We start from the raw sequence: 24,605 nt of genomic DNA on the forward strand, positions 1-24,605 counted from the left end.
GGGCTGGGGATTCGAACCCGCCACCTTAGGTGTACGTGGCTGGCGCCTTAGCTGGTTGAGCTATAGGCGCCGAGCCGGGCACTACATTCTTAAAGTTTAGTCTTTGGAGTAAAAATTATCCCATTTTACAGACAAGGAAACTGAGGTTTGGAGAGACTACTTGTGGAATAAAATGCAACAAGCAGGGGCACAATAAGCATCAAATCCAGTTCTGTTGATTTCAGCACTTAGGCCTTAGACCATTAATTCTCCTGCCTTTTGTATGCTACATTATTTGCTCATGGGGTTGGGTGGGGGAAAGAAGACACCTAGATACCATGTAGTAGGAAAAAAGACTAAAAGTACGTGAAACATCTCCACACACCCCAGAAGTGAGAACTCTATAGAGTAAGATGAGAATGGGACTGGAGAGGGAAGAACAGAGTGGTTTCAGGGGACAGCAGATGGCAGAAGGGGGCTGACGCTGGCCGGTGTTGGAAGAGGTTGAATGAGGAAGAATGGAAAATGTGGAACTTGTGCAAAGACCGGGGAAAGTGGGATGGATGTGGGAGTAATTCCCCCATCACCTCCAAAGAGACTCAAAGCTCATGGATAAGGAAAGTCAGTACCACTTTTCAGATTTTACTGAGAAGGCTGAGACACCTGAGAAGTAGTTCAGGTGAAACTGGCTAAAGAGATAGACAGGGGGGCAACCCTGGTAAGGAAGGAACTGCGAGAGCAGTTCAGGAACTGTCCCTGGTCCTGACCAATCCCTGACTATCCTGTATGGGAGGTCCCATAAAAGCAGGGTGCTAGGGGTACACAGACAACACTAGGTCCCACCTTGCTGCTCTTCTGTGGGCTATGATACCTTTTCTCCCTACTTCCTCAGTCCCTTTCTATTGCCCTCTTCACCATGTGCAAGTTTGGGTACTCTATAACCCCACACCAGAAACCCATCTTGGAGATCAAAGCCCCATTCTGCTTCTCTCCCAACTGGACCCAGCCCAAGCCCCAAGTCCTGCTCCCAGGAAGCCTGCTATTCCCATCAGAAACTTCCTCTCTGCAGCTTTCCCTCACATCCTTACCATTCTCCCAATTTAGCATAGTGGCTATGACTAGATCAACCTTTGTTCAGGGCAGAGATCTGAGCCTAGTACTCAGAACTGTTAATCAAATAAATGCATGCACATTGGGACTAATTTAATGGGGATGGGGGGTTGACACTACTACAGCCCCATTCCACCCCAAGGGAAATGAAGTATTCCAAATGGCTCCAGCCTAGGTAGCCTGGAGATAGCAGTACCTCTTCCACCCTAGATGGTGTTCCCACCATTCTTTCCCAGGGCCTGGGTCCAAGCATCCTCCCATCCTGCCCCAAGGCTTTCTTGATGGAACTAGGCTTTCAGTTAGGCGATGGTGGCAGTAGAAAGGAAGCAGAGGCAGCAATAAGGGTCCAGGTTTACTCTTTGGGGATAGGGAGAGATGAGAAGGGGTGGGTGGCACAAGGGTGCCCTTCAGTAGTCAGCTGTGTAATCTGTGCCATGCAGCCCCCGGCACAGTAGTGTGAACTCCTTCACCATCTCCTTCACCCGCCTCTTGTTCACTCGCTCACTGAAGGAGAAACAGGAGAGCAGATTAGCACCACCCACTATCACCAACTCCTCCATCCTGACAGGCCCACCCCAGTTCTGCTCACCGAAGGATCTGTTGGCTGAAGTTGTCCTTCTGTTCAGGGCTGAGGCGGGCAGAAGGGAAACCAGGTGGCTGAAGTGCTTCTTTGATCCACATGCTCAGGAGACTGAAGCAATGTTTGTTCAGTGCAAACAGGATGTCAGCAAAGCAGTCCATGAGGCTACGGGAAGCCTGGCCCCCAATGGCCTGAGGAATAGGTGTTCTCAGCACATCAGGATCCTGCCCCTTCTTCAGCAAGGATGCCTAACTATGCCTCAGGCCCTCTGGGATAGTTCCTAAGCCAAACTGCACATCACAGTGAGTGATGCTTTTTGACAGCCAGTAGATCCTCATAGTACCCTAACAACTTTCAGCCATTTAAAACATTTTTTTTTTTTTTAAGGATGGGTCTCGCTCTGTTGCCCAAGCTGGAGTGCAATGGTATGAGCATAGCTCACCAAAGCCTCCAACTCCTGGGCTCAAGTGATTCTCCTGCCTTAGCCTCCCGAGTAGCTGGGACCATGGGCACACCCAGAAGCCACCATTTAATTGAGTTAGAAATAGGATACAAGAGCTTAGGGAACTAAGGTTCAAACCTCCCAGAAAGCCAAATGCCTCAGAAGTGAGGCTCCCCCACCCTCACCAAAACCTTACTTGCTCCATCTCACCTCTAGCACTGCTATGAGTAGCATACGACCGTCCTCCTGGACCACCTTTCCTACAGAATCTACTTCCCCACACCGAGGCAGCAGCTCTGTCTGCAGAGGATGGAGATGCCCATCAGCCCCAGCTCCTTCCCACCTCTCCCTGAGGACAAGAGCTGCACATCACACCCCTACCCTCTGGAGTCCTGGGCAGGGCAAGACATTGGGTGCCAGGGATCAGAGGTCAGTGTGGGACTCACAAAGAAGCCACAGGAGGCCTTGACAGTAGGTGCCTCAGGGAACTTGAGGGCCAGCACAGCTGTGGGAGAGGCAGAGGCAGATCAGATGGGGCCTAAGGATTTTCCTGGGAGCCCAAGGCCCACTTGTTCACTTGGCAATACTTACCACACTGGAACACAGCTTTGACATCCAATCGTTCACACAGGAACAAATCTGGTTTCCGCTTCAGAGCCTGCAGGAGGTGGAGCTGGTAAGTCCAGCCCCAGCCAACTCCAAGGACCATCCACCCACTCACCTGCCACCCAAGCTCCCGATTTCACACATTACAGGTAGAGGCTGCTGAAACCAGCCACCCAGCCATCTCTGGGGGACCCAGACCGCCATGGAGTTTAGTAAGTGAGGTAAGGATACCCAAGGGATGCTGTGTACATGTCTGTGTACACGGATGTACAGGAGTATGTGAGAGAGTCTGGGAATGGGGATCATTTAGAAAATCTAGTCTAAACACCTTCCCCTCTCTCCTCCATCAGAGCCAGATAACCTACAGGCTCCAGGTAGCCAGCAGTGACTTTGCTCTGGTTCACAGAAGGAGTCAAACCCTCCCCCGCACCGGCTTTGTGAATAGGGCAGCAGGAAGAGATGGCAGCCAGACCATGGAGTCCTCAGCCCAACCATCCCCTCCCTTGTCCCACCTACATTTCTCAGGCACCCTCCAGCTCCTGCTCAAGGAGAAAAAAAGTAGACCGAAGCCCTGGAGCCTTCGTGCCAGCTTTCACTCAGAATACCCTGTCCAGGTCCTTCTCACCCATACCCACCCCCAAGAGCCGTGCTGCCATAGTAGTGGGACAGATGGAATGATGGGAACCCACAGCCCACCCCCAGTGATACCAGGATATGACTGGCATATCCTCAGGTCACAGGAGATGCTCTGAACAGCTCCAGCCATGCTCAAACACTACTGCTCCCCAGCAATGAATGCCCCCAGTGCATACCACATAGAGCCCTACCCTCCAACCCTTCACATACCCTCTACCCTCCATGAGGGTCCTATGAACCCTCACTTGAAATGTTCTGCTTACACACCTCTATCACACCCTTACACACACTCTCCCACAACCTGTGACACACTCAAAAACCCCCACATCCCCAAGCCAAGACACCTACCCACAATCTTCCTATACACTCTCCCAACATGCCCATCCATAAATACACACTCAAATCCTCTTGCCATCAGATGTGCCCTCACAAGTACCCACACATGTAACCATCTGGACCCAAAACACTCCCTTCCATTGCTCACTCCACCCTACCTCACCAACTAAACTTTAAATTCCAGGAGAGTAAGGACTGTACCTGATTTTGCTCACTGTTACAGCTTCAGCACCTAGCAAAGTGCTTCACGTGTATTACACACTCAATATCTGTGTAAAGAAACACTCCATCTACCCCATCCCCCTAACACACAGCACCCCCAAACACACTAACTCCACACTCCCACAGTTTCCAGACATACCAACACTGTGAAACACACTCCTGTCCTCCATAATATACATTTCCACAGCCTAATACACATTCACACTCAAAATCCATTAACGCCTAACACACCAACAAACACCACAAAACACCAACGTACAACACACATAGATGCACTTGCCTATGCTTCAACTACACATTTATCCCAGCACCCAACACAATACACACCCTACTTATAGAAGCAGGTGATCTCTGTTCCCCTCCCAAACCAAACTCAAAACATACAAAGTAAGGTCCAACACACTTAAACACACATGACAGGCAAACACATCCTGGCACAGTCTCACAGTGGAGCAGCACAACCTCTCCAGCAGCCCAACTCAAGGCTCCACTGGGCACATTCGTCTTTAGCCCTCCCTTGGGAGCTGCTCCCAGCCTACCTCTCAGGAGCAGGCTGGGGGCACTGAGGCAGGCAGTTCCCGGCAGGAGCACGGGGACATTGAACCCCAGGCCCTTCAACTCCAGCGCTACCCCTGAACTTCTTCCTGGGCAAACCAGCCACACAGGAGCTGCTGGCACAGTCACCACTCCATCCCCACCCCACTCCCCCCAGGCCAGCCCATCTCCCTCCCTTCGGGATCAGCCTCTCCCTGGTCTCTGTAGAAGACTGAGCTAGTTGAGGCAAAGGGGCACTAAAGGAGGATGTTGGGTTGTCAACTTCCACGGAAACAGATGAAGAAACTCTATTCAACTGAACAGAAAAAAAATTTGTCAACAGAAAGCTAAAAATAGGCTTAAATTGAATTTCAACATAAGAGAAAGAGAAAGAGAGAGAACAGAACGTGAATGAATAAAACTAAAACACACCTGTGCCAGGAGTTGCATAAATGAATCAACAATATCAGGATGATCCCTGGGCCCTAAAATATAATAAAGATGGAACTTAAGAAAAAATTATACAAACAGCAACTCAACCTCATATAGTTATGTGGGACTGAGAGCCTGCAGGGAGACAGCGTGGGGGCACATGAGCAGCAGGAAGCAAGATAAAGAAACAAAACATACAAAAACCATGAACTGGGAGAAGCCCAACAGAAAGAGACGGCAAAGTGAAGGACGGGCCTGCCCCAGCTCCCCCCAGGGGACCTTCCACCTATTCCCCACGCCTCCTCAGGCCAGTCCCCCAGTGATCCCTTGGTGCCCAAGCAATTCTAGACTCCATAGAGTTGAAGAAACAGCCCCATGCTCTTGCTGTAGCCTCTGGCAGGCTAGGGTAGCCCTACACTGCTTCTGAGCACATACTTCCCCATCGCCAGCCATCAAAGAGGAGAGAAGGGCTGGTGGTAGGTCAGTCCTTTGTATTTCCCTTGAGGCTTGGTTGAAGGCCCTGAAAAGGCCAGGGCATCAGGGTCCAAGCAAGTGTCCCATCACTTCAATGGCCTTAGAGTTCTTGGTCTGGCCAAGGAAAGGAATCTGTCTGATACCCTTAAATCAGAAGACTCCTGCTTGGGCAGGGCAGCAATGTGCCATGGCGATGGCTGGGCAAGTCACTAGCAGGGTCCAGGAGAGGAAATAGCATTATAAGGCCAAAAACAAGAACCCCACCCCAGCAAAGCCCCACCACATGGTCATGGGCTCAGCAGAGAACCAAGCTCAGGGCTGAGGACCAACCCCAACTACCTGGGCAGTCAAAAAAAAAAAAAAAGGGAAATCAGTCAATGTGTCATCCCATGATCCAGTGGGAAGGCAGACTCTGAGGAAGGAATGGCTAAGACTAGGACAGCATAACAGGTATGGGGCTACCCCTCTCTAGCAAGACAACCAACAAGCCCAACAAATATGATGTTGGACACTTCTGCCTCCAGTTCTGATGATTCCTGAGGCAAGAATAAGGCATGCACCTGAAGCTCCTACCCAGGCTTCTCCATTCTCAGGAAGATATGCAAAACCAGCTGTCTAAGACACCACTAAGTAGCTGTGTGATCTTGTGCAAGCCACAAATGCTCATTTTTTCCATCTGTAAAGTAGATAATCTCTTCCCTGCTTCCTTCTCTGGGCTATGAGGAGCAATTAATAAATAAAGCCTATCCCTTTCATATCTGAACCCTGAGTTACTTAAGTCCTGGAAAGTGAAGCCCAGTGTGCCCCACGCCTGGGTCCCCTACGAATAGCAGGTTTGATGTTCAGCACCCACCCTGCTAGAGGTGGGCCAGGCAATGAGGAAGAAAGGCTCCAAAGACAAGCATCCCACACTCTCTTTTATTTAATAGCGTCTGAGGGCTGCTCTAGCCCAGCCTCATTCTGGTCACTGAGAACGTAGAGAGAAGAAACTCAACTCTACCTTTGAGGGGCTTAGACTAGGAAGAGGGCAGACATGAGGATGATTATAATGAGTGATTGGTGCTGTATCAGCAGTGTGTACATAATGTCAATTGTGTACAAGCACCCAATTCTGCCTCAGAGAAGTTTCTCTGAGGACTGAGATAGTCTTTCTTCTTTCTAAGACATGAAGGAGTACGAGTTCATCTAGGAAAGAGCATAGGGCATTCCAGTCAGAGAAGCAAGGCATAGGGGATCAAATGATATGGTAAGGAAAATGTCAGTGTGGCTTGAATGTTGGAGTCAGGAGGACACTGGCAGGACAGGACAATAGAGGTATGCCAGAGTTTTGCCTTGTGTGTGGGAAGGGTACAATATTCTGAGAGCAATGGGAGCAATGAAAGGCTTTTAAGCCAGGGAGGAAAAATGCTCAGATTTGCATTTTTATAAAGAACATTGTTTTTATAGCATCCAGAATAGACCAGAGAGAAGAGCAGATGTCAAGGAAACCAAATAGGTTGTTGAGGTAATCCAGGTGAGACCCTAAACTGAGGCAGTAGCCATGGAGGGTGGGTACAAGGGATCTGGCTGAGGGATGATCAGGAGCCATCATCACCAACACTTGTCCCAGATCAGGTATGGGGAGAGGGACAGGTGGAATTGAGAGGATGACCACACGTGGGTTTTTGGCTCAGGTTTCTCTCTAGTTTGGACCTAGCCCAGGCCAGGATCCTAGGAACAGACACTGAAGATATGAACAGAGAGCACCCTAGGCTCTGGCTGTGACCCCCCTGGTGAGCCTCATACCCAGGACCATAAAGCTAGGCAAGATTCACAAAGCTGGCAAAGCACCACTGCTCCTTTTCCAAGTTGGAAGGATGGGTTAAACAGTACAGAAAACCTAGAACCCCTGCTCCCAACTCTCTCAGGCAGAGGGCCACAGAGAATGGGAGGCTAAAGCCATAGCCAAAAGCACTTGATTTTTACCTAGAAGGGACTAAGTTTTGATGCAGGGAAAGGAACTGGCATTCTGAGTATTTCATGAGCAAAAACTCCAAGCCAAGGCCCAATAGGTACAACTTTATTGCCTAAAACAATCATTAGGTATAAGGTATCTCCATTTCACAGGCATGAAAATGAGGGCTCAGCAAAGATAAGTGACTTGCCCAAGGGCACACAACTAATTGGTGGTGATGAGCTTAGAATCTAGGTCTATCTGAGTTCAAGGCCCACAGTCCTTCCACATTTCATTATATCCCAGCCTAGTACCCCAAGTCCCTCAGAGCCTCTGCCCACACCTTCCTCCATCCCCAGACTGGCCCTCAGCCCAGCAGGCCAGCAGAAGACACCATTCACCCTTTTATCCAGTTCAACCTAAGGCTTCGACTATTTGTAAGGTGAAAATTGTACTGTGCTTGATCCCACGTTTCCCATCGAGTCCCAAGTGCAACTCAGGGGACAGAGAACAGAGTGGGCAGCTTTGGCTCCCCAATTTGGGAAGCAGAGGCAGTGGCAGTGGCAGCAGCAGCGGAGACCCCAGTTAGGACCTACCTTGCTGGAAGAGAGTGAGTGTGATGGAGGTGACAAGCAGGAAGAGGGCCTCGATTGGGGGAAAGTGGGCAGGCTCATGAGCAAAGATGTGGACCAGCTACAACAAAGCAGAGAATTCAGTGTCATAAAGATCAGTCAACACCCCTGGAATACATGTCCGGGGACCTAGCCATGACAGCTATCTGATCCATCGCCACCCAGCATCAGGATCTCTGACTAGGATGAAATCCAGTAACATTGCCCCACGCAGAAGGCCCACCTGTCGAGTGAGGTCAAGAGCAGAGGCCTGGGGGATGGTGCTGTACATCCGACCCAGCATCTCACACAGCTGTGGCACCATGGGGGCAAAGTCATCCAGCAGTGTCTTAACAGACTTCTCAAAGATAGCGCATACCGCCTTGGAAAGAAAGCAAAGGGACTCCATTCAGCAGATCACAACTGGCTGAAACAGAACTGAAGCCCTGTGCAGAGGGGGCCTAAAAAGGGCCCTTACCTATAAGCCTTGCCTGGCTGTGCAAACCAAGGAAGGTAAGCAGGTCTGACCCTCACGCCCTTCACACAGGATATAACTTTGTAACTTAACTCTTGCTACTTACATCTCCATCATTTCCTCTCAGGGAGCAGAAACAGCAACAAAAACCTGAATTGAAAAGGGACCGAAGACAGGTCTCTGATGCTTAAACAGATGCTTGACTCAACCCTAACATTACAGTCCTCTTGTCAAGCACTGCTTGTGATACTGGGGAGTTCTAAATATCTTCCCAAAAGATTCCCTGTGTCCATGGGGATTCCCCTCACAAGCTGAAGCAGGAGTACAAACACCCTACTTCTGCTCCATCTCTGAGCAAAGTCACCATGGAGCAAAGGACAAGGGTCAGGGCTCACCTCCACCACCTGGGCATCATTCAGCCATTTGCTCAGCACTTTCTGGATAAGCTGGAAGACCTGCTGCAGCACCACCACCACCTGAAGACACAGAAAGAAGTGAGGTGCTCCATCATCACTATGACCCACTTGAGAAAGACTTGGTAGTAGGGAGTAGGGAAGGAGTTCAAACTTATTACCCCAGACTACACACTGAAGACTCAGTGCATGGGACCCCTGGGGAAGAGGCGGTTTGCCCAACTTTCCTATGAATTAAAGAGGAGGATATCCTGAATTCTAGCAATCATCTCTATAGGAAGCCTCAAACTGCAAAGCAAATATATCACAAGATTATGAAAACTTTGTAAACTTAAAGAAAAATAAGCCAGACATGTTGGCTCACATCTGTGATCCTAGTGCTTTGGGAGACCAAAGTGGGAAGATTGCTTGAGGCCAAGAGTTCGAGGCCAGCCTGGGCAACATAATGAGATCCTGCCTCTATAAACAAATTTTTTTTAAATTGGCTGGGCATAGTGGCACATGCTTGTAGTCCTGGGTACTTGGAGGCAGAGGCAGGAGCAGGAGCTTATGAGTTTGAGCCTGCAGTGAACCATGATGATGCCACTGTACTCTAGCCTGAGTGACAGAGACCCTATCTCAAACAAACAAACACCAATCCCTATTCATCTCTGTTTAGTAAAACAAGGGCTATGGGCTTGCCCTTGAAGAAATGGAGATGCTGTCTTATACAAATAGGCTTAGGTTAGAGAGCCCCAAGGGATGTGTAGATGCAGGGAGCTTATCGAGGAACAGAGAACAGTACCAAGGTCCTAGGAGGTGAGGGAAGGTAGAATGATGACTACCACAAAGGAGAAGGGGCTCTGTGGAACCATGGTGGCCCAGATGTGGGCTGGAGCTAAAAGGGTAACTGAAGCTGAGGTGGGGAGTTGAGCTGAGAGACTAGAATACTCCTGGCTTCTTTTTTTCCTGGAGAAAACCTGGATGGGATTCTTGGAACAATGACCACAGCAGCCCCTCATATTTGTAAAAAATTTTACAATTTCCAAACTACTTTTACTCAAGACCATATCTGTTATCCAGCACAGTTTTAAGAGGTGAGTAAACCAGAAATTCCAGTGTTTACAATTTTGAATGGGAAGCTGAGGCTTGCCCCTGATCAAATAGCTTGGAAGCCCCAAGCCCCCTGTGTCCAAACTTATCACAGTATCTGTCACACTATTTTGTGATGATCTGTTTACATGTATTTCCTCTAGATTATAAGTGACTCAAAGGCAAGAACTATTACACACAGAGGATGCAATAGGCATTCTTGGTTCCCACAGGGTACAATAAATGTTGAAGTAGGAGGCCCCACAGAGTTGGGGGTTGGAGAGTGGCCCATAATAACATTACTTGAGAGTTGAAAGATATAATGTCAGTTCTCTCATGGGACTCAGGAATTGTGCTGGGGACAAGGGCAATAAGATGCACAAGATTGAATGAAATAATGCCATCACTAACTACAGGGTGGGGCCGATGATAAACTCATTCACAAGACCAAATACATTACCCCCAATAGGGGCAGGGATAATAACAACATTACCCACAGAGCTGGGGAGTAACATTCCCAGGGTTTGGGAAGGAGAATGGCAAAGACAATGTCACCCACGGGGTTGGGTCCCTGTGGCACTGGCAGCTTCCGAAGCTCGGGGCCTTCATGATCATCATCATGATGACTGACATCCAGTGTGGTGAACAGGTTGGAGAGAAGCCCCAAGATGTGGACAATGGCCAGCTTGTTGGAGGGATTGGGCTACAGAGAAAAGCAAACCAAGCTCCAGATCTCCCAGCCCCAACTTGGTCCCCAGATCACTCAGCCCCACCTCGGAGTGCCAGCTCCAACCCCACCTCTTCTTAGCCACAGCCCACACAACGGGAAGCCCCAGAGTCCCAGCACTGCTCCCTGGCCCCCAGAGCTCACTCACCATCTCTTCTGCCAACTTCTCCAGCTGCTGGATATAGGGAGAGATGAGTGAGTGCAGGTTCTTAAGGATCTCTTCCACCTGCAGAGCTGACAGCAGGAAGCCCAGTGCCTGCATCAGCCACATGCACTGGCTAGTCTGTGGGGCAGAACACGGATGGTCAGTCCTGGCCACATCTTGTCGTGAGGTGGGAAGGAGAATGAGTCTCTTGGAGAAGTTTCAAAAAACCAAAGAATCAGGGAAAGCAAGGGGATGCAAAAGACAGGATTTCTGGGATAAAAGAATCCCACAAGACCCACAAAGAGATCAATCCCTAAAAACTCTTGAGCCGTACCTTGTGGATCTGTTTCATCAGTACATCCTGCAGGTAGAAAGAAGGAAGGTAGTATCAGCACAGTGTGGTGTGTCCTGAGGCCCAGCACCACCTAGGGCCCCGCATACCTGGGAGACAGCCACGATATTGGCAGCATAGGGTGGCAGGTCATACTTGCACTCTCGGCAGATCTTCTTGAGGGTGGAAACAGAAGAGACAGAGAGCTCAGGATTGCCCAGGGCATGCAATACAAGGGGCAGAACACTGTTGATCATGACAGGGTGGTCAGCCAGCCATTCAGACAGAGCTCCTGGAGGAAAGAGGAAGAAAGGAGGATCTCTGAGGCAGGGCAGGTTGGCTTTGTACCATGTCCCCAAGGCAGGCAGAGCTTCTGGCAGGGTCACGTTGCAGCCCCAGCACAGATCATCGCTCATTCAGATATGTGAGTGGACAAATAATGCATGCGCATGCTCAAACACGAGCCTTACAGCTGAGAAGAGGAAAGGGTTACTTAAAGCACTGCTGCTCCACTGACAGTGAACTAACCTCACTGAACTCAGTACACTGCTGGAAGGACCCCTAGACCTGCCTGGACAGTCAGTTGGTTACTGATTGCACATATAGGCACATGTCTCTCCTGTTTTGGATAAGACCCAGTATGCTGGCCATGTCTGGGCCATGAGTGCTGCTGCTCTGGGAATGTGGTTATGGGCAGGCACCAGGTCTCACCAATGGTAAACATGACAGTATCTGCAAGCTGCACGTTGCTGATGCTGATCCGTGGGATGAGGCCGATGAGCCCAGGCACCACATCAGAATAGTTGACATCAATGGTCTCTGCGATGGATTGGAAGCCATAGAGCAGGGCCTCTGTGTGCTGGGGAAAGAGGGTACCACTGTCTTGGCTGAGGAGGAGGCCAGTATGACAGGTCTGGGGAGGCTGGGGGAATCAGGCTTGGGAGGTACCTGCCAGGAGTAGGGCTCCTCTGAACTGGTGAGCAAACGGCCCAGCTTGTCATAGAGGTTGCTGAGCAGCTCGGCGCCCAGCATCTCATAGACATACATGAGTGTGTCTGAGATGTCCACCCTGAGAAGCATAGGAAGGCCTTTTATACTGCCTGGATCCTGATTCCAAGCCCAAGAACCTACCCCAGACCCCTCACAACCCTGCAAAAATGCCTAGAGAATAGAGAAAGGAGCCCTAGAATTCAGGAAGCCTAGTACTGGGCTCCTTCCCTCATTGCCTTCATTATTTCAGGACTCCTTTCAGATTTATGGTTGGCCTGTTATCATCACCTGTAAATTCGGAACTGCTCCTTCTCATCTGAGGACCAGAATCCATATTCCTCATCAGAAGGGAACTGGGCCTTGTGCAGAAGCACATCCACCAGCTGGAAGTAGACTGGCCGGTATACCTGCTGGTACACAGCCTGCTTCTCTGCCTCAAAAGACAGAATATCATCCTGAGAAAGCGAAGGAAGAGAATTAGCCACCTCACCATCAGCCATACAGCCCATAATCCACCTTCTTCCGTCCTGCCCAGGCCTGCAGGAGGTCACATAGACAAACCTGCAGTGTGTACCAGAAGGTGAGGGTTAGGGAGCTGGTAGTCTCATTGACAGGATAGTGGCCAGGGATGCCTGTGCAGAACATAATCATGTTGACAAGTGCCAGAAAGCTCTGCCAGTGCTCTACTTGGTCCAGCAAGGCCCTGGTGAGGAAGAGACATAGTAAAGTCATTCTACTTCTTTCAAAAGGGTTCCATAAGCCCACTTGTACAGGGGCCCTGCTATCCCACCCTTAGCTAACCTACTCCTCACCGGGAGTGGTTCTCGCCCAGAGCCACAGCAATGCGACAGATGCCATGGGAGGTCTCCATGTCCCCATTCTGTACTGCCTGTCGCAGTTGTTCCTGCAGTCCCAGCACCAGTGGGATGAGTTTCAGGAGTGTGTTCACATATCTGGAGGCATGAGGTGAGAAAACCCATCAGAACTGCCCCACACACCATTTTTGAAAGAAAGGCACAATCACAATCTCCCTGTCTTCTATCAAAGCCCTCCTCCTCACATCAAATCCTAAGCAAAAAAAAGATAAGAGGCTAACCTAGATGGCAGCTTTGATGCTGCTCATTTGGGAAAGAACTAAATATATATAACAGATTCTCACTCTCTTGCCCAGGCTAGGGTGCCATGGTATCATATTAGCTCACAGCAACCTCAAACTCTTGGGCTCAAGTGATCCTCTTGCCCCAGTCTCCCCAGTAGCTGGGACTACAGGTGCCTGCCATAACTCCCAGCTAGTTTTTCTATTTTTAGTAGAGACAGGTCTAACTTTTGCTCAGCTAGGAAGAACTTTAGGTCAGAATCTCCAAGTGAACCCTAGGAAGACAGTATGAGGTCAGTGTAATAGGTTGAATTGTATCCTCTAATCCAATTGAGAGTTGATGCTGTAATGGGTTAGGACTTTTAGGGAGGTTGGGATGCAGTGAATGTATTTTTCATGTGGTAATAACATGAAGTTGGGGGGTGTAGAGGGCAGACTGTTATGGGTTGAATTGTGTCCACCCCTCAACACAAAGATAAATTTTTTGGCAAGTCCTAACCCCCCGTACCTCACAAAGTAACCTTATTTGGAAAAAAAAATCATTGCAGATGAAGTCATACTGGAGCAAGGACCAGACCCCTAGCCCAAAACAACTGGTGTCCTTGTAAGAAGACATCCATGTGAAGATAGAGACATGGGGAGAACACTATGTGAGGATGAAGGCAGAGACTGGAGTAATACAGCTAGAAGCCAAGGAATGCTAAAGATTGCCAGCAAACCACCAGAAACTAGGAGGAAACAAGGAAAGATTCTCTTACAGGTCTCAGAGGGAACATGGCCCTGTCAACACCTTGATTTCAGACTTCTAGCCTCCATAATTGTGAGACGATAAATTTCTATTGTTTAAAGCCACCCAGGTTGTGGCATTTTGTCACAGCAGCCCTAGGAAACTAATGTAGTATTGGGGAAACTGAACAAGACTGAGAGACAGAAGAGTTAACACAGACTCAGGAGCTCTACTAAAATGACTTGAGAAAACAGCAACAGCTCACTAGGGCATCAATCCCCACCATCCACTCCACCGTCTACCACTGAATCCCAACTGCTATGTCATCGAGTGGCAGTAGGAAAGGAGAGAAGCAAATGATGGACTCAGAGAGGCAAAATGGACAAGATTTGATGACTGACTGCTTTAAGGATGGGAAAAAAGGCAATTTCTCAAAGGCAACCTCTCAGTTTACTGGCTCAAGGACTAAGTAGATGGTAAAGCTATTTTCTGAAATCTGAGGGGTGAGAAAATAGTAACATCTTTTTTTTTTGTTTTGTTTTTTTGAGACAAAGTCTCACTCTGTTGCCAAAGCTAGATTGCCATGAGGTCAGCCTAGTTCACTGCAACCTCCAACTTTTGGGTTCAAGCAATACTGCCTCAGCCTCCTGAGTAGCCGAGACTATAGGTACGTGCCACAACACCCAGCTAATTTTTCTATCTTTAGGGTCCTGCTCTTCCTCAGGCTGGTCTAGAACTCCTGAGTTCAAAGGGTCCTCCTGCCTTAGCCTTGAAGAGTGCTGGGATTATAGGTGTGAGTCTTAACACCCAACCAACAGTAACACCTCTAATGGGAGGTGGGAAGGTGATAGCTTCCATATCAGGCATGTTGACTCAGAGGCACCTGATAGGACATGCAGGTAGAAGGATCGATAAAGAGTTGGATATCGCTTGGCGCCTGTGGCGCAAGTGGATAAGGTGCCAGCCACATACACTTAAGGTGGAGGGTTCGAATGCAGCCCGGGCCCACCAACCAGCAATGATGGCTGCAACCAAAAAATAGCCAGGCATTGTGGTGGGTGCCTGTGGTCCCAGCTACTCGGGAGGCTGAGACAGGAGACTCGCTTGAGCCCAGGAGTTGGAGGTTGCTGTAAGCTGTGACGCCATGGCACTCTACCCAGGGCAACAGCTTGAGGCTCTGTCTCAAAAAAAAAAAAAAAAAAAAAAAAGAGTTGGATACAAAACCCTGAAGACCAGTAGAGAGGTTAGAGCAAAAGACATTGATTAAGAGTCATCAGCTAACAGCTGGAAGTGGAAGCTATGGGAATAAATAAGACTTTCTCAGGGAGAAAATGTTGAATGAGAGAAAAGAAGGCCTAGGTCAGACCCCTAAAGGAGGAGAAGAGGAAGCCCAGTACACAGAGAAGATCCAGAGATGGCTAGCTCCATCACAAGGGACCCCTCCTCAGCAGCCTGCTCTGTTTAAATCAGACTAAGTAGAGGAAACCATACTCTCAGGGGGATCAGGCACTTTGGGGCCCCTCTGCTGTCAATCATGGTGTTACTACAGCAATCTACATACAGAGAAGGGACCAAGAATCTAGGAGTTCTATCTGGACTTGCCCCCAGGTTGCTAGGCAGTAGCCTCATAACTTTAGTGGGAGGATGAGGAGGACAAAAAGAGGCAACCAGCCTAGGGACACTGCCTTCCTCTCCACATTCCCATTTCTACATTCTTGTAGGAAAAGTCATCCATATCAGCATACCCCCCAGCCCAGAGAGCCCCAGAGAGTGCCACTTGGAGACAGCTGGAATAGTTTTAATCTCATGACCCTGACACGGGTTGCACCACCAGACAATGAACATTTTCAGACCAGACTCTAGCACAAAAAGCAGGGGCAGGGCCAAGGCTGTGGCACACAAGCTCCCTAGCAGCTGAGATGGGGGCAGGAGGTACTGCCCTACCCCCATAGCATCTCCACTGTATTCCAAATCTGCCAGAGTTCACACAGATAGCAGGTACTAAGTGAAGGTTCTTATTTCTCTTACCTAATCCTCATAATAGGGCAAATCAAGGACAATATAGCCCTGAAGGGTTGAGCATTACTCAAGGTCATACAGCAACTTAGAAGCAGATTCCTGGCTGAAACAGCCTTTTAAACTTCTAGATGTCTGCTTCTCTTTCAGGATCCAATCAGAATTTCCCCAAAGGATCTATGTAGATCTCAGCCCATATCCAGTTATAACTGATAGGAACCCCCAACAGCTTAATTCACTTTCTCTCCTTGCCCAACCCCCAGTGAAAATCTCAGGATTCAAAACATGTTTCAGGGGAGGGGGCTATATTTCAAAGGAGAGAGCCAGGAAGCAGCAGCAGCTATGGAGGAGCAGAAAAAGGGAGACTTGAATGCAAGCTCAGCCAAGGAGGGCCAGGGTCAGGACACCTGGTGAAAGCAGTGCCTGGATGACCCAGGAATCAAAGATAATTGAAGGTGACTTTCCCAAGCCAAAGGTAGGAAACTAAACTGGATAGAGCAAGATCTAACTCTGGCCTACGAGTAGCTCGGCCATGGAGATAATTTCCCACCACCTGAGCACCTGTGTCTGAGATCTGCGGGTATACAGAAGAACAAGTCTGAGGCCTCAGAGGTTTCTGGGTTTGAATGAGGGAGACAGGGAGAATGTATTTAGGATCATAGCTGAAGCTGGGTTCAAGACACCTAGCTCCAGTTGGTCAACTTGAGCAGCCAGGTAGGGCTTCTGGGACTTCTCTGCTGCTGCTCACACTGAGCTCAGCCCAGGCCTGCCATTAGAGCTCTGGGAGCAGAGCTGAGAAAATGGGGAGAGTTGCTTAGCAACCAAGGGGCTGCAGCCAATAGGCGCCCAGGAGGCTGTGGGTTACCTCACCAGCTCCTTGCTCTCTCATTTGTTCAGAGGAAAGGGGGCATCAATTACCTGCCAAAACCCATGAGACTGGCTGGGCGGATAAACTTGGGTGTATCCAAGGACACCCCACATCACCCACACACTTCCCCTGATCAGTTCCTCTTAGTCACCAATGCCTGAGCCCACCCCAGCACTTGAGCTTCTGGCTGCCAAGAGAAGCCTTGACCTGGGATTTGGTATCTACCTTAGGCTGGAAAACCTAGGAAAGTAGGAGACAGGTATCATAATAACTGCCAACACAATAATGATACGAAATACTAGCAAATGCCATTTATAGAGTCCCCAGGAACCATGCTAAATTCTTTCCAGACATTCTCTTATTTAATCTTTATACCACAATATTCTTTTATTTTTTAAATCAATTCCAATGTTTTTTATTTTTTTTTTTTTTGAGACACAGCCTCAAGCTATTGCCCTGGGTACAGTGCAGCGGTGTCACAGCTCACCTCCAACTCCTGGGCTTAAGTGATTCTCTTGCCTCAGCCTCCCATGTAGCTGGGACTACAGGCACCCGGCACAATGCCCGGCTATTTTTTGGTTGTAGTTGTCATTGTTGTTTGGTGGGCTCGGGCTGGATTTGAACCCGCCAGCTCTGGTATATGTGGCTGGTGCCTTGGCCACTTGAGCTACCAGCACCACCCAACCCTAATGTTTTAATTTAAAGTTTTAAAAGGCAATGGTGAAGGACATTATCTATGTGGGTGCATATACATATGTACATATGCATGCATATGCATACATACAAATATATCTATATATACAAAAGGAAACCAACCCTTTTCAATTTTAGCCACTAATCAACCAGGTCCACTGTCTGTTACAGGATTCACTTTCTATTTCTTATGACCAGTTCTAAAAGTATATAGCCTTAATCAGTTTAACAGCAACTATATTTCCTTTTTTAAAAAATACAGTTACCATTAAGCTGATCATATATGTTAGAAAGGTAGAACACATACACAATCACACACATAGTTCCCACTTTAAAACATGTGACAGATGAGTGACCTATATTGACAAATGGGTGCTGCTGACTTCCTTACCCCACCAGAGGCCACCAAAAAACTCTCATTATTCAGGGAGTCAAAAATACTCTCTATTGAATACCAAGGGCAGACTCTGTGAATATTATCTTATTTAAACCAATTACAACAACTCTGTGAGGTTGATAAGATCACCCCATTTTAGTGATAAGGAAACTGAGGTTTAGAAGTAGCTTATCCAAGTTAGATCTAGTAAATGAATTCTCCATGCAGTCTCTTTCTATGGTTTTTCCCTTCACCTCTGCTATGTGTTCCCAAAGCCCTATATCTGAAATGTCAATGTCAGGCCTCCAGTCTTGACCTTTCCATTCCAATCCAAACCTCAGCAGACCATTTCCCTTTTCTTTTGAGACAGAGTCTCACCATGTGGCCCTCAGTAGAGTGCCATGGCGTCACAGTTCACAGCAACCTCAAACTCTTGGGCTTCAGCAATTCTCTTGCCTCAGTCTCCCAAGTAGCTGTGATTACAGACACCCACCACAACGCCCGGCTATTTTTTTGTTGTAATTATTGTTGTTTGGCAGCCCAGGCTGGGTTCGAACCTGCCAACTCCAGTGTGTGTGGCTGGTGCTGAGCCACAGCAGGCCATTTTCTCTGCTTAAAATCTTCTAATATTTTTACATCATCCTCAGGATGATGACCAAAATCTTAACCTTGGTCGACAGGGTCCTACACAATGTAGGCCCGGATCTTTTATAACTCTGGCTGTTAAACTCCGTTGTCTAATCATATCCAATGATTTACAAATTTCCAGGCTCCCAGGCTCTTTCTCACACTTCCCTTACTCAAGCTCTTTCATCTGTATGGAGTGTCCTCCTCATCCATCACCTCCATCTGGCTATCTCTTGCACAGCATTCCAAGCACAGTTCAGTTGTCACTTCCTCTGGGAAGCCTTTCACAACCCTTAGACTGGGTTAAAGCCTCCTCTGAGCTCTTAGAGCGCCCTTTCTCCATGACAGCATTCATCATGTTGATTGTACTTGCCCATTTGTGTGTCCCCTAGACTATGTGCTCTAACACACAGAAGTTAAAGCATTCATCTATGTGCTTTCAGTGCTTAGCAGAGAGCCCGACATAGGACTTTCACCAAACATTTCACTATACTCAGTTTCTTTCAGGCCCTGAATGTGCCATGATGCTGCCTACCACAGGTCTTTGTACTTCCTGTGGTTCCTGAAGCCTAGAATACTCCTCCATTATCCCCCAGTCTCTCCTACCTCCCACCTCTCCCCACCCAGGAAATTCCTATCTTCGTCATTAAAAAATACTAAATGCTACCATGTATCATTATCACAGGCACAATGTGACAAAGCAAAATAACAGAGTCCTTGTCCTCACAGAGTTGAGGGACCAGTAAGGAGACACATCAATATTTTTTTTTTTTGGAGACAGAGTCTCACTTTCTTGCCCCCCAGTAGAGTAGGGGCCACTATTGCATCATCGCTCACAGCAATCTCACACTCTTGGGCTCAAGCAATCCTCCTGCCTCAGCCTCTCCAGTAGCTGGGACTACAATGCGTGGCTATTTTTTAGAGATGGGGATCTCACTCTTGCTCAGGCTGGTCTTGAATTCACGAGCTCAAAAGATCCACCGGCTTCGGCCTCCCAGAGTGCAGTGATTACAGGTGTGAGCCACCGTGGCCAGCCCCATACATTAATTTATAATGAAATCATGTTGTGGGCTAAGAAGGAAAATACTGGAAGCTCAGAGATAATATAACAGAGAATACCAAATCTAGTCTTAAAAATCATTGTGGACTTCCTTACGGAAATGAAGTTAAGATTTGGAACAGGTGATATGTCAAGTACATATGGTGGTTCAGAGGCTAGAAGAAGCATGGGATATTCAAGGAAGTAAAAAAACCACATGGGAGTGTAGGAAGCAAAAAAAGTAACATGAGATGAGTTTGGCGATGCCCTATTGGGCAGCAGCTATTCTGAACTTTTTTTTTTTTTTTTTTGAGACAGAGCCTCAAGCTGAGCCCCTGGGTAGAGTGCCATGGCTTCACTGCTCACAGCAACCTCCCAACTCCTGGGCTTAAGCGAGTCTCCTGCCTCCACCTCCCAAGTAACTGGGACCACAGGCGCCCACCACAACACCCTGCTATTTTTTGGTTGCAGCCATTATTGTTGTTTGGCGGGACCGGGCTGGATTCGAACCCGCCACCTTAGGTGTATGTGGCTGGTGCCTTAGCCGCTTGAGCCACAGGCACCGAGCCAGAGATTCTGAACTTTATCCTAAGAGCAGTGAGAAGCCACTGAAGGGTTCTGATCAGAAAAGAAAGATCAGATCTCTATTTTCAAAAAATCAATCTGGCTAAAGGGTACAAGAGTAAAAACCAGTAGAAACCAGGCGCCTGGTGAGAAAGATCTGCAGTAATCTGGGGAGAGAGATGATGACAGCTTGGCCTAGGGTAGTAGTTAATAGAAATGGAAAAAAACAGATGTGCAACATGGTCAGGAGCAGAACAGCTAGGACTTACTGACTGATAAGAGAAAGAAAAGAGCCAAATATTTTAATTAAATAACTCACTAGATAATTAGTTCTTTAATGTCTGCCTTCCTCTATGAACCATGAGGATAGGGACCATGTTTTGCCTGGTTCCTTAATATATCTCCAAATATATCTCCAGCATAGGACTAGGCACGCAGTAGACACTCAATTAACATTTATTGAACAGACAAATGGATGGATGTGTGTCTGACCAAGAGACTCTCCCTCTCTGGGGAGGTGTGAACCAGCTTACCTCTGGGCATCAGGCTGTGAAATGGCATTGACAATGGCCTCCACACTGCTGTCAAAAAGCTCTGAGTCCTGCAGAGCAGCAAAGGCAGCCTGAATGAGTGCCTCGCAGTCCTGCAGCGGCACCTCCAGCTGCACCCAGCTGGAGAAACACTTGAGCACCTTCTGACGCACACAGCTGGGTGAGCTGGGCTGCTGTAGCAGTTGCTCCAGCAATGGGAAGACAGCTCCACACTCCACTGCCAGGCTGGCCCGTACTAGGCCTTTTCGATACTGGGGAAGTCGGCTGGTCTGGAACTCCTCGGGTAGCACTGTCAACAACTCTAGCAGGGCCAGGCAGCGACCTTGGCCATCCACCGGTGAGTCCTCAGCCTGGAAGAGCCGTACCATATCTGCCACAGCACATGGCCAAGCATCAGGCATCATGTTGAGAGCCAGCGAGGCCAGTGCCACACACAACCGAGTCAGCACAATCTTGGAGCCACTGGCGAAGTGGGTGATCTGGGTGAAGAGCTGTGCCTTTAGGCTTTCATACTGGTCAGTGGGAATGTCACTCCAGTAGCGAGAGATCTTGATGTGCAGAGCACTAGCCCCAAAGTACTGGATCTCAGGCACCTTGTCAGGCTGCAATAGCTGCCAGCTGAAGTGCCAGGCTTGTGGGGACACCTGGGCCTGCATCAGCCACTTCTGAGCCAGGTTCTTGTTCTCAATGTTGGGGTCGTAGTAGAGCTGGTGCAGCGCCTGCAGGATAGCACAGGACTGAACAGGTGTCGGCCACTCTGGACCCAGCCAGAGCCCAGAACAGAGGCATGAATTGGTCCTGCAAGACTGCTTTCTCTCTCTCCCTGACTAGGGGGCTGAGCAGGGAATGCTCAGGGCTCTGTAGTGTTTCCTGAGCCTAGGGTCCTGCTGATATCTTGAGAGCCTGAACCTTGCCCATGCTCTATCATATCCTCTTCTTATAGCAAAATGTTATGGGTTCAGAGAAGTAATCTCCACAGGAAAGCAGAAAAAGAGGAGGCTGAGCTCCCCAAATGGGAGACACTTGAGGGCAAGGTTCAGGTGGAAGCAATGGCTTCATGGGGATGAAGCTACCCTGAGAAGAACATGGTAAAGCCTGAGGGGCCCTGACCCTCCCGGGCACAGTTGCTCCCACCATCTCCAAGAGCTCCTTTCAGCTCCCCCAGGATCACCCCTAGGTCACTCCAGATGCTGGCACCAAAGCCAGAGTGAAATTTGAGCAGTACTAAGACTTCTGCCAGGCAGCCCTGGGACAGAAACATACTGCAGGGGTGGGGTGGGAGGTGAGACCATCCCTCAGAGAGCATGTGTGAAGGTCCAACAAGCTGATCCAGAGAAGCCTTCGCCATAGCTGCAGTCTTGGCAAATGCCTAGCCTGAAACTCTCAACTAGCAGAATCCCTCCAGGGTCCCAATTCCACTGGGACTTCATGAAGTAAGAAAACAGTGATTTATCTCCCTGGTAGCACATGGAACAGGGCGCCACCATGCCAACACTCCCCAGCCCCGAGGGATAGGAGAGTGAGGCCAGGATCCTTACTCTTAAGCAGGCTCCATCCAAGTAGGTTTAGCTCTATTTACACCCCTGACAGCCAATTATTTTGGCCTCTCAAGGATGCCAAAGCCAGCAGAAAAGAGGCAGGAGGGAAGCATCCTTACCATTTAAGCCAAACAGAGGTCAAGAATAACAAGTGAATTTCCGCAATCATATCTTGCTTTCCAGCAAGGTAGCCCCATCTCCTCATGCATCCCAGGTGCATTCATTCCTGCATTCTAGGCTGCAGGGAGCAGACGCAGAAAAGAACTGAAGAAGCAGTTCAGAAAAGATGGACTGGGCAGTGGGGGTGCCTGGGACAGCCAAGGCAGGGAGCTATGTGGGCAGATAAGTAGAAAGAGCACTCTAAGGTTGCCAGCAGAGCCAGGACTCTTAGACTCAGCACAAAACAAAGGGAGCCAGCCCCATTCCTGCCTGTCCAGGACTGGTCTGGCTTTCATCCAGTAACGGAAGAACTATTCTCCAAAGAAGAGTGAAAACATAAACCAGACTGTTTTGGTTCCAGATTATTTGGTTCTCAGATTATTTTCTGAGCCCGTGGCTCAACAAAGTTAGGTCCAGGACAGTTCAGCATCAGTATGGTTCCGGGGGACTGAGCTGCAGGTCTCCTGGGTTCCTGCTTTCCTACTGCATGCTCATGCAGTTCCCATGGAGCTGGAGAATAGCCAGTCTGGCTGGAGGTCTAAGCCATCAGCACCCCGAAGGGACCATCCCAAGACCCTAGAAGTAACTGTCCACAGCGACCCGCCTCTAAGGAAAGCCAAAAATAACCCATTAGTGCACTGCAACACTGCTGTCCTGCCTGCTCAGAGACAGCGAATGCCAGGTGCTCTTGGGGCATCATCCCAATAGGCATCCAGCCCAGGCCTGAGCTCTGGCATTAGTGACAGTCCCCAGAACTTCTGCTCTGTCACTGGAGTGCCCACCCCAGAACCATCATACCTTCTCCACGTTCTCCACAGTGAAGTCCAAGGCCGGTGCTGCTCCAGCCCCTGCAGCCCCCGGCTGCTCCTCCCGCCGCTCCATCTTTGCTCCCTCCCAAGCAGGGAGGCGGACCCTGATCTACCTTCTGCCCCAGCCCCTCGGCTGCTAGACCCTGGCTTGGGTGCCCAGGGAGTGGTAGGGTGAGGAGGGGCCCAGGGCGGGCATGGCTGCCGAGGCCTCCCCACCTCGTTTAAGGGTGGGGGGCTTGCCAGAGACCAAAAAGAGAGCTCGTAGGAGCTCCGCTGAGGGGGACTTCAGGGAGGGAGTCTTCAGTGAAGAGCTCGAAGGCGGAGGTCCTAGAGATAGGTCACGGCTCTGTGCCCAAAAGCTGTAAGGAGGGAGCCATAGGGGAGAGAGGCCTGTGGGGGAAACCGGGCCCCTGGCCCGTGAAGGGTCACGGGGCCAATGGCCTGTAACCAAAACACCCTCGTTTGGGTGAGCTCTCTGGAGCTATGAGGTCAAGGGCCTGGAGGCTCCGGGGGAGAGATTCCTTCGCGGGTTGTGGAGGCGTCCAATAAACCCCAGAGGCGCAGCTTCGCGAGTCAGGGGCGAAGAGTCCATGGGAGTTGAGGGGCTGAGGCAGGTCCCCTCCGCTCGGTCTGGCCGGTAATCTGCTCTCCGCCCGGTTGCTGCCCGGCTACCGCCGCTGCCTCCGCCCCAGTGACTGACAGACAAGCCAGCCCGGCCCGGACGGGGCGGGGACCTTAGTAAGGCTCGGACTGCCCCGAGCGCCTGTCTCCGGCACTGCAAACTCAGGCCCCCAACCCCGCCTGTCCTGGCCAGGCACAGCCCGGCACAGCCCGGCACGGCACAGCGGAACTACGCGGAAACTCATTCCGGGTCCCTGGCCCTGTCCTTGCGCCAACTCGCGCGCCCCTGAGCAGGCGACGGAGTGGCGCGCCTCCTCAGGCCCCCGCCGAGCCTAGGCCCCGCCGCTGCGCACCCTGGGAAATGTAGTCCGTATTGCGCCAGGCAGGAAGGTGGTGCCTTCCGGAGGAGGCCCGGAGCACGTGGATTGGGGACAGATGAGCCCTCCCTTCTTGGGCCTGCCGCGGCCAACGGGCATTCCGGGTCGGACCGGTGGGGGGCGCTCCGGGGCAACCTAGGCGGATGAGACTCAGAGAACCCGTGGATGGAGGTAGGAGCCCAGGCTAGAGGATCAGGGGACTTGGGGAGTCCAGGTCACTCTTGTGCTCCGCTGCGGGGACATTCTTGGTCTAGGAAAGGGGAAGTCTGGGAAGAAGGCGTCAGCACCACCCAGAGAAGAATAAAAGGGGCTTGACATGCCCCCTGACAGTCCACAGAACTGGACTCAGGAATAAAAACAAGAAGGCTCTTCAACCACCCAATAAGCAATCGGAAAACTACATACCATGGACAGTGCTCAGGGTATTTCATAATGTTTTGGAAGCAACTTCTCTTTATGTGTAATTAGAATAAGAGTAGCTCACATTTAAGTGCCAG

At 49.7% G+C, this 24,605-nt stretch overlaps 1 protein-coding gene across 1 annotated transcript; it reads right to left on the bottom strand.

Annotated features, from left to right (window-relative positions):
* Positions 1-1,428: 1,428 nt before the first annotated feature.
* On the bottom strand, positions 1,429-23,962 carry IPO13 (importin 13). The gene is made up of 20 exons (XM_003801204.2): positions 23,100-23,962; positions 20,587-21,323; positions 12,860-13,000; positions 12,609-12,750; positions 12,336-12,502; positions 12,006-12,126; positions 11,769-11,916; positions 11,168-11,349; positions 11,061-11,087; positions 10,730-10,864; positions 10,414-10,557; positions 8,766-8,846; positions 8,140-8,277; positions 7,881-7,977; positions 4,878-4,930; positions 2,703-2,769; positions 2,558-2,616; positions 2,322-2,411; positions 1,679-1,860; positions 1,429-1,593 (listed from the first exon to the last, which is right to left on the bottom strand). The coding sequence occupies exons 1-20, from the start codon at positions 23,181-23,183 to the stop codon at positions 1,497-1,499; spliced, it is 2,892 nt and encodes a 963-aa protein (XP_003801252.1). The 5' UTR covers positions 23,184-23,962; the 3' UTR covers positions 1,429-1,496.
* Between the last annotated feature and the right edge of the window lie 643 nt (positions 23,963-24,605).

The sequence above is a fragment of the Otolemur garnettii genome, unplaced genomic scaffold (genome assembly GCF_000181295.1).
Source record: "Otolemur garnettii isolate 467f Iridium unplaced genomic scaffold, OtoGar3 scaffold00202, whole genome shotgun sequence".
In the NCBI taxonomy this organism is placed as follows: Eukaryota; Metazoa; Chordata; class Mammalia; order Primates; family Galagidae; genus Otolemur; species Otolemur garnettii.